The 14,961-nt window shown below is 45.0% G+C and overlaps 1 protein-coding gene across 3 annotated transcripts in view; it reads right to left on the bottom strand.

Annotated features, from left to right (window-relative positions):
* AKAP8L (A-kinase anchoring protein 8 like) overlaps positions 1-11,951 on the bottom strand; it is a 30,010-nt gene extending 18,059 nt beyond the window's left edge. For all 3 annotated transcript variants that reach the window (XR_004349028.1, XM_032625148.1, XM_032625149.1), the window contains exons 1-2: positions 11,851-11,951; positions 4,889-4,963 (exon numbers count right to left, since the gene is read on the bottom strand). Coding sequence is in view for 2 of the 3 variants with exons in the window: in XM_032625148.1 (XP_032481039.1) it covers positions 4,889-4,963; positions 11,851-11,863 (88 nt within the window). In the remaining variant the exon portion in view is untranslated. The remainder of the gene's footprint in view (positions 1-4,888; positions 4,964-11,850) is intronic.
* Between the last annotated feature and the right edge of the window lie 3,010 nt (positions 11,952-14,961).

The following is a 14,961-nucleotide window of genomic DNA, read 5'->3' as shown; positions in this document are numbered from 1 at the left end:
CCTGCAGACAGACAGGTCAGGCTCATCCCAGGGCAGGGGACCAAGCTCAGTGAGACGGCAGTGTGATGAACAACAGAATCCAGCCACAGGAAAGCAATACTGCATACACTGAGAAGATGAATCAGAATGAAGGGGGATGGGGGCAGGCTGAGATCCTACACTCAGGCTCCTCCTCAATCCACTGCACAAACGAATGGGGAGACACTGGAAACCAACAAGGAACTTTAGACGAACACTACTTTAATGAACCGTGGGCATGCTAGAGCTCACAAAGCAAAAATCCTCTTCAGCTGGGCTGAAGCAAGGGCTTCTCATTCGTTTGTTTATTCAACAATTATGCTCAGAGGACACAGAACAGAGGCTGGCAGTCCTGGGCACTCCTCAGGCCCAGAGCAATGTGTGTTAAAGGAGACACTAAGTAATCAGAGCAGCAAGGGACAGCAGCTGGACATCATGTAAGGAGTGCGTAGTGAAAGAGGCGTTCTTACAGGCAGAAGAGAGGCTGGCAGAGCCATACAAGGAATAATGCACTTAGTCCCAGCAGCTAACAAGATCCTGGCCACATGGCTGTTTACACCCAGGACAGTGGACACTAGCTATTCAAAAAGAGACAGGACTGGGAGGCAAATGCAGACCCATTGGGGTTATGCTTGTGAGGCCAGAATAGCATGTCCCTGCCCCACCCCAGGCTTCTGCTACTGAGGACTTGCCAGAACGAGCAAAGAAGCACAAGGAGAGGAAGCAGGAGTGAGCATTAATGCTGAACACAAGGGCAGATTGGTGGCTCCTATGACAGGGGCAGGCAAGCACTCCCTATGTGCTACTTGCTATGCCCAGAGCAACCTAGACTCCCTGAATGGGCTCCCCAACCAGGTCCCTGTTTTGGGGGGGGGGGCGGAAATCTTTGTCTACACTATGTTCTTTGGTGACTCCCTGAGATCTGACCCTTGCAGAAGAACATCGGAACTAACTTCCATCCAGAGATGAGACCAGAGTTGACAAAAGAGAATTTTAAGAATATAATTTATTTTAAAAAGGAAACAACAAAAAAAGAGAGAGAGTAAAGAAAAGGAGACAGTCGTAGTAAACAATAAAGAGCAAAAGTAGAAAACAATGTAGGGACTTCCCTGGTGGCGCAGTGGTTAAGAATCCGCCTGCCAGATGGACCTACAGTCTGTCGTACAGAGTGAAGTAAGTCAGAAAGAGAAAAACAAATACCATATGCTAACACATATATATGGAATCTAAGGAAAAAAAAAAAAAAGGTCGTGAAGAACCTAGGGGCAAGACGGGAATAAAAACACAGACCTACTAGAGAATGGACTTGAGGATATGGGGAGGGGAAAGGTAAGCTGTGACAAAGCGAGAGAGAGGCATGGACATATATACACTACCAAACGTAAAATAGCTAGCTAGTGGGAAGCAGCCGCATAGCACAAGGAGATCAGCTCGGTGCTTTGTGACCACCTAGAGGGGTGGGATAGGGAGGGTGGGAGGGAGGGAGACGCAAGAGGGAAGAGATATGGGAACATATGTATATATATAACTGATTCACTTTGTTATAAAGCAGAAACTAACATACCATTGTAAAGCAATTATACTCCAATAAAGATATTAAAAAAAAGAATCCGCCTGCCAATGCAGGGGACACAGTTCGATCATTGGTCTGGGAAGATCCCACATGCTGCGGAGCAACTAAGCCCGTGCACCACAACTACTGAGCCCACACACCTAGAGCCTGCGCTCCACACAAGAGAAGCCACTGCAATGAGAAGCCTGTGCACCACAACTAGAGAAAGCCTGTGCGCAGCAATGAAGACCCAACGCAACCAAAAATAAATAAATTAAAAATAAAAAAAGAACACAATGTAAACATTCAACTTTAAGGCAATAGTTAATCAGAACAGATTATAGCCAACCTACTCAGTGAGATCACATAGACATCAAAAAAGAATCTAAGCCTTATGCTGCACAAGGAAATGCTTCTAACAGTAAGCAAAACAAAACCGTAGACACAATTCTAGCCACCTGCAAGTTATTCAACTACCTAAAGTAACTATGCTGACAAAAGTTAAATATAAAATGGTGGGATCTTGGTTGACTGTTTTTCAAAATGTCACTTAAATGCTATTATATTATTCTTGCAATCTGATCCAGAAGGAAAAGTAAAAATATACCTATTGCTTCACAATATGATTGTCCATGTAAAACTACTCCAAAAAAATCTACAAAAAAGAGTTACTAGTGAATAAGTAAGCTAAGCAAGGTTTATTACAAGGTCAACATACAAAAATCAAATCTTTACATACCAGCAATAAACAACTGGAAACTGAATTTTTGAAAACTATCATATACCACAGCACTAAAGACATGAAATACTTAGCTGCAAATCTAACAAAATGTGTGCAAGATCTGTGTGTAAAAAACTACACCACTGGGGCTTCCCTAGTGGCACAGTGGTTGAGAATCTGCCTGCCAGTGAAGGGGACACGGGTTCGAGAACTGGTCTGGGAAGATCCCATATGCCACGGGGCAACTGGGCCCGTGAGCCACAACTACTGAGCCTGCGCGTCTGGAGCCTGTGCTCCGCAACAAGAGAGGCCGTGACAGTGAGAGGCCCGCGCACCGCGATGAAGAGTGGCCCCCGCTCACTGCCAACTAGAGAAAGCCCTTGCACAGAAACAAAGACCCAACAACACAGCCAAAAATAAATAAATAAAAATAAATAAATTTATATTAAAAAAAGAATGTACAGCTTCTCTTTAATTCCTAAATGAAGTGACCATATCACTTAAAAAAAAAAAAACAAACAAAAAAACTACACCACCAATGAAAGAAATCAAAGACCTGAACAAATGAAGTGGCATACTGTGTTCATGTACTGGAAGGCTTAATACTGTTAAGATTTCAATTCTCCCAAACTAATCTATAGATTCAAGACCATTCAACTCAAAATCTCAGCAGGAATTTTAATAGAAATTGATTCTAAAATTTATATGCAAAAGCAAAGGAACTATAATATCCAAGTCAATTTTGGAAAAAGAACAAACCCAGAGGATTCACATTTACAAATTTCAAGACGTACTGTAGTGATCAAGACAGCAAGGTACTATAGGAAATTCAGACTCAAAGATCAATGGAACTGAATTAGAGGCCAGATACAGACCCACACGTATATGTTCAATTAATTTTCAACAAAGGTAAAAAAGAATCTTGACCTATACTGCACACTTGGTAGAAATATTAACTCAAGTGGATCACAAAATAAAAGTAAAACCTAGGACTATGAAACACCTAAAAGAAAACTTAGGAGAAAATCTTTGTGGCCTTGGGCTAAGCATAAATTTCATAGATACACCACCAGAAATCACGATTTATTAAAGGAAAAATTGGGACTTCCCTGGCGGCCCAGTGGTTAAGACTCCGCGCTGCCAATGCAGGGGGCACGGGTTTAATCCCTGGTCCGGGAACTAAGATCCCACATGCCGCGTGGTGCGGCCAAAAGACTTAAACAAACAAACAAAAACAAAGAAAAGACTGATGAATTGGACTTCATCAAAATGAAGAATTTGTATTCTTCAAAAGACACTATCAAGAGAATAAACAGATAAACTCCAGTCTGGGAGAAAATATTTGCAAATGGCACATCTGATAAAATGCTCTGTACCCAGAATATATAAACCTGAGGGAAAATAATTCAAAAAAGATGTGTGATGTGGGACTATGTCTGATTCAAAGGGTTGAGGCAGGGAGGGCAGGACAGAGAAGCCATGCAAACCAAGTTTCTCCTCATTTATGAACTCCTTGATACCTCCTTACTCATTTTCAGAACATTTTTTTAAGTATTTTTTTAAATTAATTAATTAATTTATTTATTTTTGGCTGCATTAGGGGGTCTTCGTTACTGCAAGCAGGCTTTCTCTAGTTGTGGCGCACGGGCTTAGCTGCTCCGTGGGATCTTCCCGGACCAGGGCACAAAACCTGTGTCCCCTGCATTGGCAGGTGGATTCTTAACCACTGAGCCACCAGGGAAGCCCAATTTTTAAAACATTTTAAATCTCCCCCGCCCCCGCCCCGAGACTATCTGCTAATTCTTCAGGGAGCTTACTTATATCCACCTAATCAGTGACTCCTGAGGGAATGTGACTGTGTAGGCTTAGTCTTTCCCTAGACATTGGCAGTAAAACCAATAACCCATCTCAGTAACCAAGGCAAAATCCTTAAAAGAGGGCTCCTTCTTGACAGACAACTAGGGTCACAGATCACAGAAGGACAGCTTTACTGGCAGTTCTGGGCTGCTGAAGGACACCAACAGACCATCTATGGATCCTGTCACGTGGCTACTTCCGAATTAGAGATTTAGTGTGTCTGTCCAGAGTTGAGAAATCAATGAGAAACCTTCTCTCAACCCTGTGTGTGAGGAGCCTGCTGGCCTGACTGTGACTCTAAAGGCCTGCTAGATTCAGACAGGCAGCCTCTCCCACACTGGAGTCTCATGCACTACCCTGGGGCTAAGTTAATGGCTTCGTTTCTGCTCAGACCAATCCTTTGGACTTTGGCCGTTCTTCCCAGACCCTCAAGGGGATTTTCTGAAGCCAGATCTTTGTCACAGACCACAGGTACTTCTAAGAAAATGTCAAAGAGTCAAAGGAACAAATCTTTTACAGCCCCAAGAACTCCAGCTTGCTCAATAACAGACATCTTTCCCATAATTCCCCAAAGGGAAGCACTGGCTATTCTAAGAGCCCACCATACCATTTCACACAAGTTTGCCTTTGGAAAAGACAGTGTGACAGCAAAGTTAAAGGCAACTAATAAACACCAGATTGCTCTGCCACTAGAATAAGGCAGAGCATGCACCCTCCAATTCCCAGGGGCCCACACTTACCATAATCACAGGTGGGTTGAGCAGTTGTGTCTGAGTATGTAGAATGCAATGTGGTTTCAGATCCCTGGACAAAGCCTAAACAGAGGTACAGTGTGGTTAATTTTCCCAAACAAGTTGCATGAAAATGATCTAAGACTACCTTTCAGTGGAGACTGGCTGGCAGGCCCTCCCGTCACTGGAAAGCCACCAAAACCTCTAGCTTCTGAATGCTTTAATTACACCTCCAGAACATATTAACCAATGGAAAGGCAGGCTATGTTTAACTTGCTATGCCAGAAGAATTGGATAAACACTTTTAAACCTTCAAACTAGTATCCTGTTTTGATAAATGGGTACCCAAATGATTCAGTTGAATGAGGAAAATATTTATTATCAAATCACTGAAAGGTGAGCTCCAATTCAAAAAACAATGGGGGGTCAGTTTTGAACAATGTTAAGGTAAATAATACCTCTTCCATTCCCCCAAATCTGAAGCTGGAACGGCTTTGTATTTTTTAGTTTTCCAATAAAAAAATGTGTGTATTACAATTACCTCTCAAAGGTAATTGTAATTTCAATTGCATTGGGGTTAGCATGTTGACATGAAATAAGTATTATAGATTATACATATAATTTCTTATCTGAACCTCTACCAGAAACTACTGCTCTCAAATGCTGATTATAACAGATTATGATGAATCCTGACATTATCTTTAAAACTACACGTTTAAAACATTTTTTAAATGATTTACACTTAGCACTGAAATTATGACAGACACCATAAGGGGCAGTATTTGCCTGTTCCCATCAGCGCCAACTCATGACCTAAAAATTAAAGCCAGAACCTCCAGTAACTTATTTACAACAAAAGCACACACAAAGTACCTTTCCCTGGGTAGGCGTTCAAATATTTGTTGACACTCTTTCATGTTCATTTCTTTTCTTTTCTTTTTTGGTATAATACTGAATGTTTATTCAAGACTAGTATGTAAAACATTTACAAATAGTCCTGTGGAGGACTCACAAATATTTTAAGTTTAGGATGTGGATTTAACATTCACGGTGCATAAGGCAAAAGGTATATCAACTATGGATCTGCAACTTAACGTGAAAGAGAATTTTACTTTAGCAAATACTTTCTTTACATTGAGGAAAATGTCCTTAAACATATCTTCTTTAATTTTAGTATACTCAGAGTAGGGAAAAAACAAGGTCTTTCTATACAGGTCTTTTTACAGGTCTCAAGGATTAAATAAAATTGACTCCACAGATCATGGTTAAGAAACACATGGTAAAGAACGGTTTCAAAATACTTATATTTTTGTTTTCAATTAAATAAATTCCCCCAAATTGATTTTCTTTAACAACAAATAGTCTTTATTCCACTTGACAACATTTTTCATGTTAAGCAACATTATATGCTTGTCCTCTTTAAACATTTAAAACAATTAGGACAGGGCTTCCCTGGTGGCGCAGTGGTTGAGAGTCCGCCTGCTGATGCAGGGGACACGGCTTCGTGCCCCGGTCCGGGAAGATCCCACACGCCGCAGAGCGGCTGGGCCCGTGAGCCATGGCCATGGCCGCTGAGCCTGCGCGTCTGGAGCCTGTGCTCCGCAACAGGAGAGGCCACAACAGTGAGAGGCCCGCATACCGCAAAAACAAAAAGAAAACAAACAGAAAAAACAATCAGGACATAGAGGCATTATCTAAAGTTTCAAACTGATAGAGAAGTCAGTTTACACACCTTCATCTTACGATTAGTGAATAAAACAAGGTACATTCTTCTGTGAATGTAATAAGAAAAAGCACTCTTACAGCAATAAAGTAGCCCTCCCTCGTTACCATTACTTTAATTCCACCACACAGAAGGCAAAGAAAACAATTCCAACACTTCAATATCTGCTAAGGATGATATATGGCCCTTGGAGTATATGTATGTGTGGACCCCCCCCCACATCTATGTAAATACATGTATTTGTATGTATTTAATCAATACAACTGGAAAGATCACATACAACCATGAAAAAATACAATAAAAGCAATAAATGAAAAACACTAAGTGAATAAAAGTTAACATAAGCCATAGGAGATTTCAGAAAAGGGACAGTCCCATGGATAAGAGATTAAGACTTCAAGGTGAAAGTGAGATTTGTTCTGAACCCTAAAGGACAACTGTAACTGTGAAAACCTGGGAGATGAAGGTAGGATATTCCAGCATCAGAACTGTGAATTAAGATTTTTTTTTTTTTTTTTTTGCGATACGCGGGCCTCTCACTGCTGTGGCCTCTCCCGTTGCGGAGCACAGGCTCCGGACGCGCAGGCTCAGCGGCCATGGCTCACGGGCCCAGCCGCTGCCGCGGCATGTGGGATCTTCCCGGACCGGGGCACGAACCCATGTCCCCTGCATCGGCAGGCGGACTCCCAACCACTGCGCCACCAGGGAAGCCCCTGAATTAAGATTTTTAAAGACGCATGCTCACCAAAGCATTTCAGTAAAACAAAAATGGGAGACCACAGTGGAAGGGGGAAAAGAGGAATCTATGGAGGAGACCTCATATGCCTTTAAATTTGAACTCGATTCTGGAATTACCAATGAACGATTAATGGAATTTTAAACAAAGAAGTGATATGATCAAAGCAGCCCCTTCAGGTCAAAAGGCGGGTATGCAGGCAATACTGGACAAGGAAGAGGCTGAAGGCAGTAAGTCATAATCAAAATGGTTTGGGAGAAAGTGAGGGGGGAGGGGAAGGGAGGTCCAAGAGGGAGGGGATGTGTGTATGCTCATGGCTGATTCACTTCACAGCGCAGCAGAAACCAACACATCATGTTCATTTCTTAAGACCGAAGCAACAAAGATGACAGCAACAGCAGCCAACAACTTAACAAGTGTTTCCCCTGCAGGGTGCTAAGAGCTTTATCTGCATTATTTCATTTCATCCTCACCACAGCCAACAAAAGGAACAGGGCCAAGACCCTTACCCTGCAATTCCAAAAAGGACTCAAAACCAAACCCTGCAATTCCAAAATGGTCTGAAAACCAAGTGTTCTCCTCAAATGTGGTGTCAACACTCATTTTGGGGCAAAACTGACCTGTGAGGATAATTTTTATCTTTCTTCATTTAATTACAAGGTGCTGCCCCAGACCCCAGTGCAGGTCTGTGGAATGTCCTCTCAAGCTAGAATTCCAAAACACACCCAGCTCCAAGGGTTTCAAATAAGGATCAGTGGACCCACACTTTATCTTTACTTCCCAGAGGAGAGAAGTGAGACTGGGCATTGGGGAATGAGAGAGCCGGTGAGAGAAGTAATACAAATCCAACATTTTTTACCTGCCCTAATTAAAGAGGGCACACTGGAATAGATTCCCTCCAGGGACCCAAGACCTTCCTGAGATACTTAAATCTTAACCCTTGATAATCAATAACTGTACACAAGAAACACTGAAAGCATTCCAAAGATGGCTGACCTGTGGGGAAGGCTCACAGGGTAAAAAGTACCTTACACGGGGCTTTTCCACCGTTTGCTCAACTAGCTTCTGGAAACTTGTCTGTTCAGCAATACTGCCACTGGCAAAATGGCTCCAGACTTTAGGTAATGTGGCTGGTATGTACTGCAGCTGCAACTGGAACCTACCACAGGCTAACAGAAATACATGCTGGAACCCAGTACACGAAAGCCATGGAGCAAAAGATCTATGTATATTCAGGGGAGAGGGGGACTGATTCTCCCCGGGGAGAAAGGAAAGACAATCCATCAAACCTTCAGAGCTCAACGGCAAACTGCTCTAGTCCTGTCCTCCCCACATTAATATTCTTTTCCACGATACTGTCTCCAGGGCAGAACCTTCCTTAGCCAGTTATGCTCCAATTATGAACAAATTCTTGTCTGGCTGCGATATCGTTCTCTTCTTAGTTCAATTTACCAGCTTGGTAAGCTCCGAGTAAAAATAATAAAATAAGCTCTGAGTGAAAAAATAAAATAAGCAAGTTTTTGGTCATATAAAGTGAAAGGTCAGACCATGGATTTATAACTCTGTATCACAGCCCCTCCCTCTTGGCCGGCCTCTCTGACATCTTTTTTGCTCAAAAATACACAAAGCTTCTCAGTTTTATTCTTTTCCTTCTTCTTTTAGAAGGGGATTCTTTGAAGAAATGATATTAAGTGACAAAAATTAGAGGACAATTGGAACTGGGTTAGGTTGCCCCCAACCTTTACCATCTGGTGATAACCAGCCTCCAAGTTGGCCTCCAATGATTCTTGCCTCCAGACATTACGTTGTCTCTTCCCAAACTAATAGAGATAGCCAGTGTAACCAAAAAGGTATTGCAAAAATGACTGAGTGTGACTTCTGAGACTTCCACCTTGCTCTCTCTTAGATCATTCACTCTGGGGGAAATTAGCCAGCACAGAGTGAGTACCCTCTAGTAAACCTGTGGAGAGGTCCAGATGGTATAGGAACCAACAGCCAGCACCAACCTGCCAGCCACATGAGTTTGAGTCACCTTCAGCCTGAGTCAAGCCTTCAGATGATTACAGTCCCAGCTAACATCCAAAATGTAACCTCATGAGAAATCCCAAGCCAGAACCATCGGGCTAAACCACCTGTGCATTCCTAACACACAGAAAATATGTGAGATAATAAATATTCCTATAAAATGATTAGTAGCATTTCAGACCTTTGTTTGAAGACCCGATTCTGAATTTTTGTCCTGTTTTTCCACTGCTCCAATCTCCCCCCGTCTGTGCTGGAGATGGAACATTCTTTCTCAAGTACACATAAAGAAACTAGGTTCAAAAAATGGACAAGTTATCAAAAAGATAAATTATTTTAATCACCTTCTATGCTTACTAATAATGGTAACATTTGTTTCAAGGCCTCCAGAAGTTCTCCTTACAGGCAAACAGTTGTCTGAAATGTGACATAAAATGCCTCTGACTTTATTTATTTTTTGGCTGCACCGAACAGCATGTAGGGTCTTAGTTCCCTAACCAGGGACTGAACCCGTGCCCCCTGCAGTGCAAGCGTGGAGTCTTAACCACTGGACCACAGGGAAGTCCCTATATGCCTCTGACTTCGGTGGTCTGCTTCTTAAAAGGGAAAGACTCACATTATAAAGCTACTGTGGTTTTCAGTTGATCAAAATCAAGGAAAAACTAATCATTACCTCATTACCTTGGCTACCTCAGTGCCCACTCAAACCCAGAATTACAGCCTATAAGATGTGGAGTTGAAATTCAGAATTGGCCATGTGTGCCCTCTCTAAACTCAGCTTCCTTGTCTATAAAAAAAACAAATGGTCCATTATTAAGCTACCCCACAGCCCCCCACCATTTATCCCTGGTTTCTTCAGCAATCCTGCCCCCGATAACCACAGAACTGTCTTCCAGTTCTCAGTAAGATTTGGTGAAAAGGATCACATCTCAATTCCAGATATGTCAGCAACAACCCTACTGACTTTCCTCCTGAACCAGGAAGGGTACACAAAGGCTAGGGCAGGGTTGCTCAACCTCGGCACTACTGATGTTTGGGGCCAGATAATTCTTTCCAGTGGGGCCATCCTGTGTACTGTAGGATGTTTAGCAGCATTCCTGGTCTCTATCCACTAGATGCACTAGTAGCACTCCCAACCCCAAGAAGTGAAAACCAAAAATGTCTCCAAACATTGCCAGTGTCCCCTGGAGGGTAAAATTGCCCCCGGTTGAGAACCACTGGGCTAAGGGATGGTTGCTTTAAAAACTGGAATTCTTGCCAAGCTCCTGACCTGGAGGGCTAACACTACCTTCTTGTCTAGGCCAATATAAAGCAGCCTATATAGCAGCCCCAGAGGCTCAGGTTCCATTCTCAGTCCTAAAAACATTCCAAAAGTAGAATGCTGGTTGCCCAACAACCACACATGCTCACGCCTGTAATACCATTACAAGGGAGGCTCTTGGCTGAGAAGCCTCATCCGTTATTCCCAAGGCAGACTCAGGCAGCCTCTGAATTCATCCAGGGATGATCTGAAATCACCCAAGCATAGCCTATGGCCCCTTCTCTAATCTCATCATCCCCCCTTCTCCCCTTAGCTCAAGTCCCACTGATCGCCTTGGCTGATCTTTTAACCAGTCAGGCAGCTCCTGCCACTGCGTCTTTATGTCGCAGGCCCCCTGATATCCTTTACTCCCTCCTTCCATTCAGGTCTCTGCTCAAATGTCACCTCTTCAGAGGTCCCCAACCACCCCATGTTATACAGCGACCCCCTCAAGGTACTGAACACCCCACGATATATACTATGTTTGTCTGTTTGCCAATTATGGTCTGCCCTTCTCTATAAAACGCTTGAGGAGCTCTTGTCAGTATTCCAGTGTCTATTCAACCCCGACACGATGAATTTGACAGATGTGGAATGAGTTAACGCGGAAGCTAGCCATTCCCCACAAGGCTCAGGCTCAGTCCCTAAGGACGCGAGATTCCCATTCAGCCCAAATCCTTCATATATTGATTTATTCATCCCCCCGCCGGGCCTGGCGCCTCTCCCAGCCTGAAGCAGATAAAAGCGGGGGATGATGCGGGCAGCTGCGGCATCTGCACGGAAACTGCGCGGGAAACAGTATGGCAATGGCGACGGCAGCCGAGTCAGCAGACTGACCTGAAGGGCCGAGGCCTGAGAAAGGGCGACCTGAGGCGTCGAGGATCCAGGGGGCTGGGCCAGGAACGGAAGAGACATCTCAGGCGCCGAGGCCAAGGCCCACGGACACAGACGACAGAAGCCAAGACTTCTGGCGGCCGGGAGCCGGGATCCAAAGTTGCCAACACAGAGAACTAAGACGCCTAGGCGTGAGGGGCGCGAAACTGAGGCGACGGGCCTGCGGCGCCATTTTGTGACCGCAGAGAGGGCAGTGTCCGAGCCCCGGGGGAGGCACGGACGAGCCTGGCGCGGCTCTGGCACATCCCTGTCCCTCCCCTCCCGGACCCGACCCCACACCACCCTGCCGGGCCCACCTGTGTAGCTCATGGCAGTAACGACGCTGCACCGAAGACTCAAACAGCTGCTCCACGCGTCAGAGGCCGCGAAAGCGGCGACAACCCCCCAGCCTCCTTCTACACACAACTGAGCCCCGCCTCCCGACCGCATTGGCTCGCTCCGGACCTTGCTTCACGCCTATTGAATAGCCCCGCTGTCCATCTCGAAATGTCCTTATGCCAGTGGCTGAAGGTGGTGCCAATTTCGTGAGAGCCCCACCCTACTCCCGCCTCCCGTTATCCCAGGACCACGGTGATTGGCTCAGAGGAGACGGCCTGGAGGTGGAATCCTGTGGAGTTCGAAGGGGCGGAGCTGTGCACTACGGAAAGACCTGGGGCCCAAGCGCAGTCAGGCTGGAGAAGGGTCTGTGCCCTGGAGGCCAGCAGGTGGGAGCCGGGTCTAACAGCGCAGGGCACACCTCCAATCCCGGATCTGCCATGGGGGTGCTGTGCCAACCTACGCTCTTTCCTAACTTCTCTGGCCTTGAGCTCGAAAACGAATACGGGAAAACCACGTTGGAGTGAAAATTACAACTAAGCGCCAAACAAGATACTGGGCACACGTTCAAATACGTGAGATAATGTATGCAAATAATTCAGTCCGGTGCCGGGTGCTCTAAAGAAATGTTACATTTTGTTATCCACCGTTTCATAATGATAACAAGTATATAGCATGGTTATATTATATACTTAATAACTATATTTGTATTATCATTTCAAATGCCCCCTCATATCTGTGAGGAAATTTTTTAAAACTCCCGCTTAAAAGATAAGAAAACGGAGGCTTGGAATTCATGAACTTGCTCAGGGTCCTTGACACTTAAGTGTCAAAGCTGGAACTACCCCTCTAAACCCCTCTTGGTTTCTTCTGGACTTCGGAGATCCTGCATTAAGTAGCCCAGCCGGGCTCCAGCTCTCTCCTCAGCACCCTCACTGGGATGTGTGGAATACACTGTCAGAGACATTTCATAACTTCTAAGAGATGACTTGACAGAGCTACAGACACTGAAAATCATGCTCAATGGTGCTTGTGAAAATTCAAGTTGTATGACTTTTACATTTTTTTTTTGTTTTACTTATACAGCTACTGGGACTTCCCTGGTGGTCCAGTGGTTACAACTCCGTGCTCCCAATGCAGAGGGCACGGGTTCGATCCCTGGTCAGGGAACTAAGTTCCCGCATCCTAAGATCCTGCATGCCGCACCACATGGCCAAAAAAAAAAAAAAAAAAAGTATGCTGCTGCTCACTTTTTGATATTAAGGAATTGCCCATTTCTTTAACGATGGCACTTTCTTTTTCCGATGGCACTTTTTAAAGCCCATATCCGGGCTCCCCTAGTGGCGCAGTGGTTGAGAGTCCGCCTGCCGATGCAGGGGACACGGGTTCGTGCCCCGGTCCGGGAAGATCCCACATGCCGCAGAGCGACTGGGCCGGTGAGCCATGGCCGCTGAGCCTGCGCGTCCGGAGCCTGTGCTCCACAACGGGGGAGGCCACAACATGAGAGGCCCGCGAACCGCAAAAAAATAAAAATAATAATAAAAAATAAAGTCCATATCCTTCAGAGAAATATGCTGAAACATTAATATATTAATTGATCTGATGACCAGGACGTGCTTCACCGTAATTCAGATGGAGGAAAGAGGAGGGCATGGAGGGCTTATAGCTGAAGACATTGGTCATGAGTTTATAACTGATGAGTAGATGACGGTTCATTTTACTATTCCACTTTTGCGTGGTTAGAATTCCCCATGATAAAATGTTTTAACAACTCCTCCAAAAATGGGCCTCACGCAGAATTTGCTGCCACATGGGACAAGGTTCACGATGCACTGATAAACTCCATATATGAAGTACATAAAACTCTGATTAATGTGCACTCCAGTTGTGGGGCTAATTTCAGTGTCACCCTCAAGGATGCCTGCCTGCCCTCCAAACTAAGGCAGGGCCCCAGGACATCTCTCCTGGATCCCATAGCTTCCCTCACAGCATGTACCAAAGCCATATTTTACCCTCATTTGCCAACTTCATTAGAGAGGCAGTAAAACTGCTTACGAGAAGGGGTGTGCTCACAAGTGTTAGGAAAAGATCCCTTTGTGGCAATTGTATTCAACCCTTTCAAGGACTGACATAGCTATCACGGCACAACTGTGGGTGGGGAAGGGCCTCCCACATTACTTTGTAAGCTCTTGCATAGTTTGAACTTTTTTTTTCATCCAGCTTACATCACTTTTAAAAATTTACTGGGTTTTTTAAACTAATTTATAAAAAGTTGAAAGAGGAGGTGCTCTCATCCCAGCAGATGCCCTACCGGCTTTCAAAGTCTCACACATGCCCACCCACAGCATTGGTTAGACGTTAAGTAATAGAGGCCTTCCTCCACCAGGCAAGATGTGTGTCCTGATTTCACACGAACAGAAAAGCCAAGTGTGCAGGCCAAGACTACTCTTGAGGGCATACTATCACAGCTTGTTAGCCCCTCCTTCCCAGCCAGGGACATGGTGGGGGGCCCAGGATAATAGGGTTGGGGGTGGAGGAGGCCTCTGCCCCATGAGGTCATTTCTACTTTCTAGCCCTTGGCTGTTTAAGTGAAAATGATGAGCTGAGAAACCACATGCAATAAACAAGAAGGAGCAGCCAACAAAATCTCTTAAAATCTCAGAAATGTTCAATAAACATTTGCAGAACGAGAAAATAAATAACAACGAAAAGGAGCCAGCAGCTCTCTTTTTCCCCTCATGTTAGTCAGGTTCAGGGTGTATGTGTCTCCAGACAAGTCACATGTCTTGAAGGCAGGCCAGTCCCAGCAGCTGTGCACTTCACCCTCCCCCAACGAGTCCCCCACACCCTCACTGGACAGCTCCTGCCCTCAGAGAGCCCTTCAGGCCTCAATCACTTCTCAATCCTGGCTCCCTTCCCAGACCAGCTGCCCAGAGTCCTGGTTCCTCTCCTCAGCTCACAGGAGCTGCTTCACCAGCTGGCCAGAGCATCCACACCAGCCATGCCATCGAGCGCCAACAGCTGGGAACTTGGGCTCATCCCCAGAAAGGTCTGGTGGGCTTGGTGGCCAACAGGAAAACCCAGGGCTTCCA

The sequence above is a fragment of the Phocoena sinus genome, chromosome 3 (assembly GCF_008692025.1).
Source record: "Phocoena sinus isolate mPhoSin1 chromosome 3, mPhoSin1.pri, whole genome shotgun sequence".
NCBI classification, from domain to species: Eukaryota; Metazoa; Chordata; class Mammalia; order Artiodactyla; family Phocoenidae; genus Phocoena; species Phocoena sinus.
The sequence above is the reverse complement of the archived record's forward strand: the minus strand, read 5'-3'. Positions and strand labels throughout refer to the sequence as shown.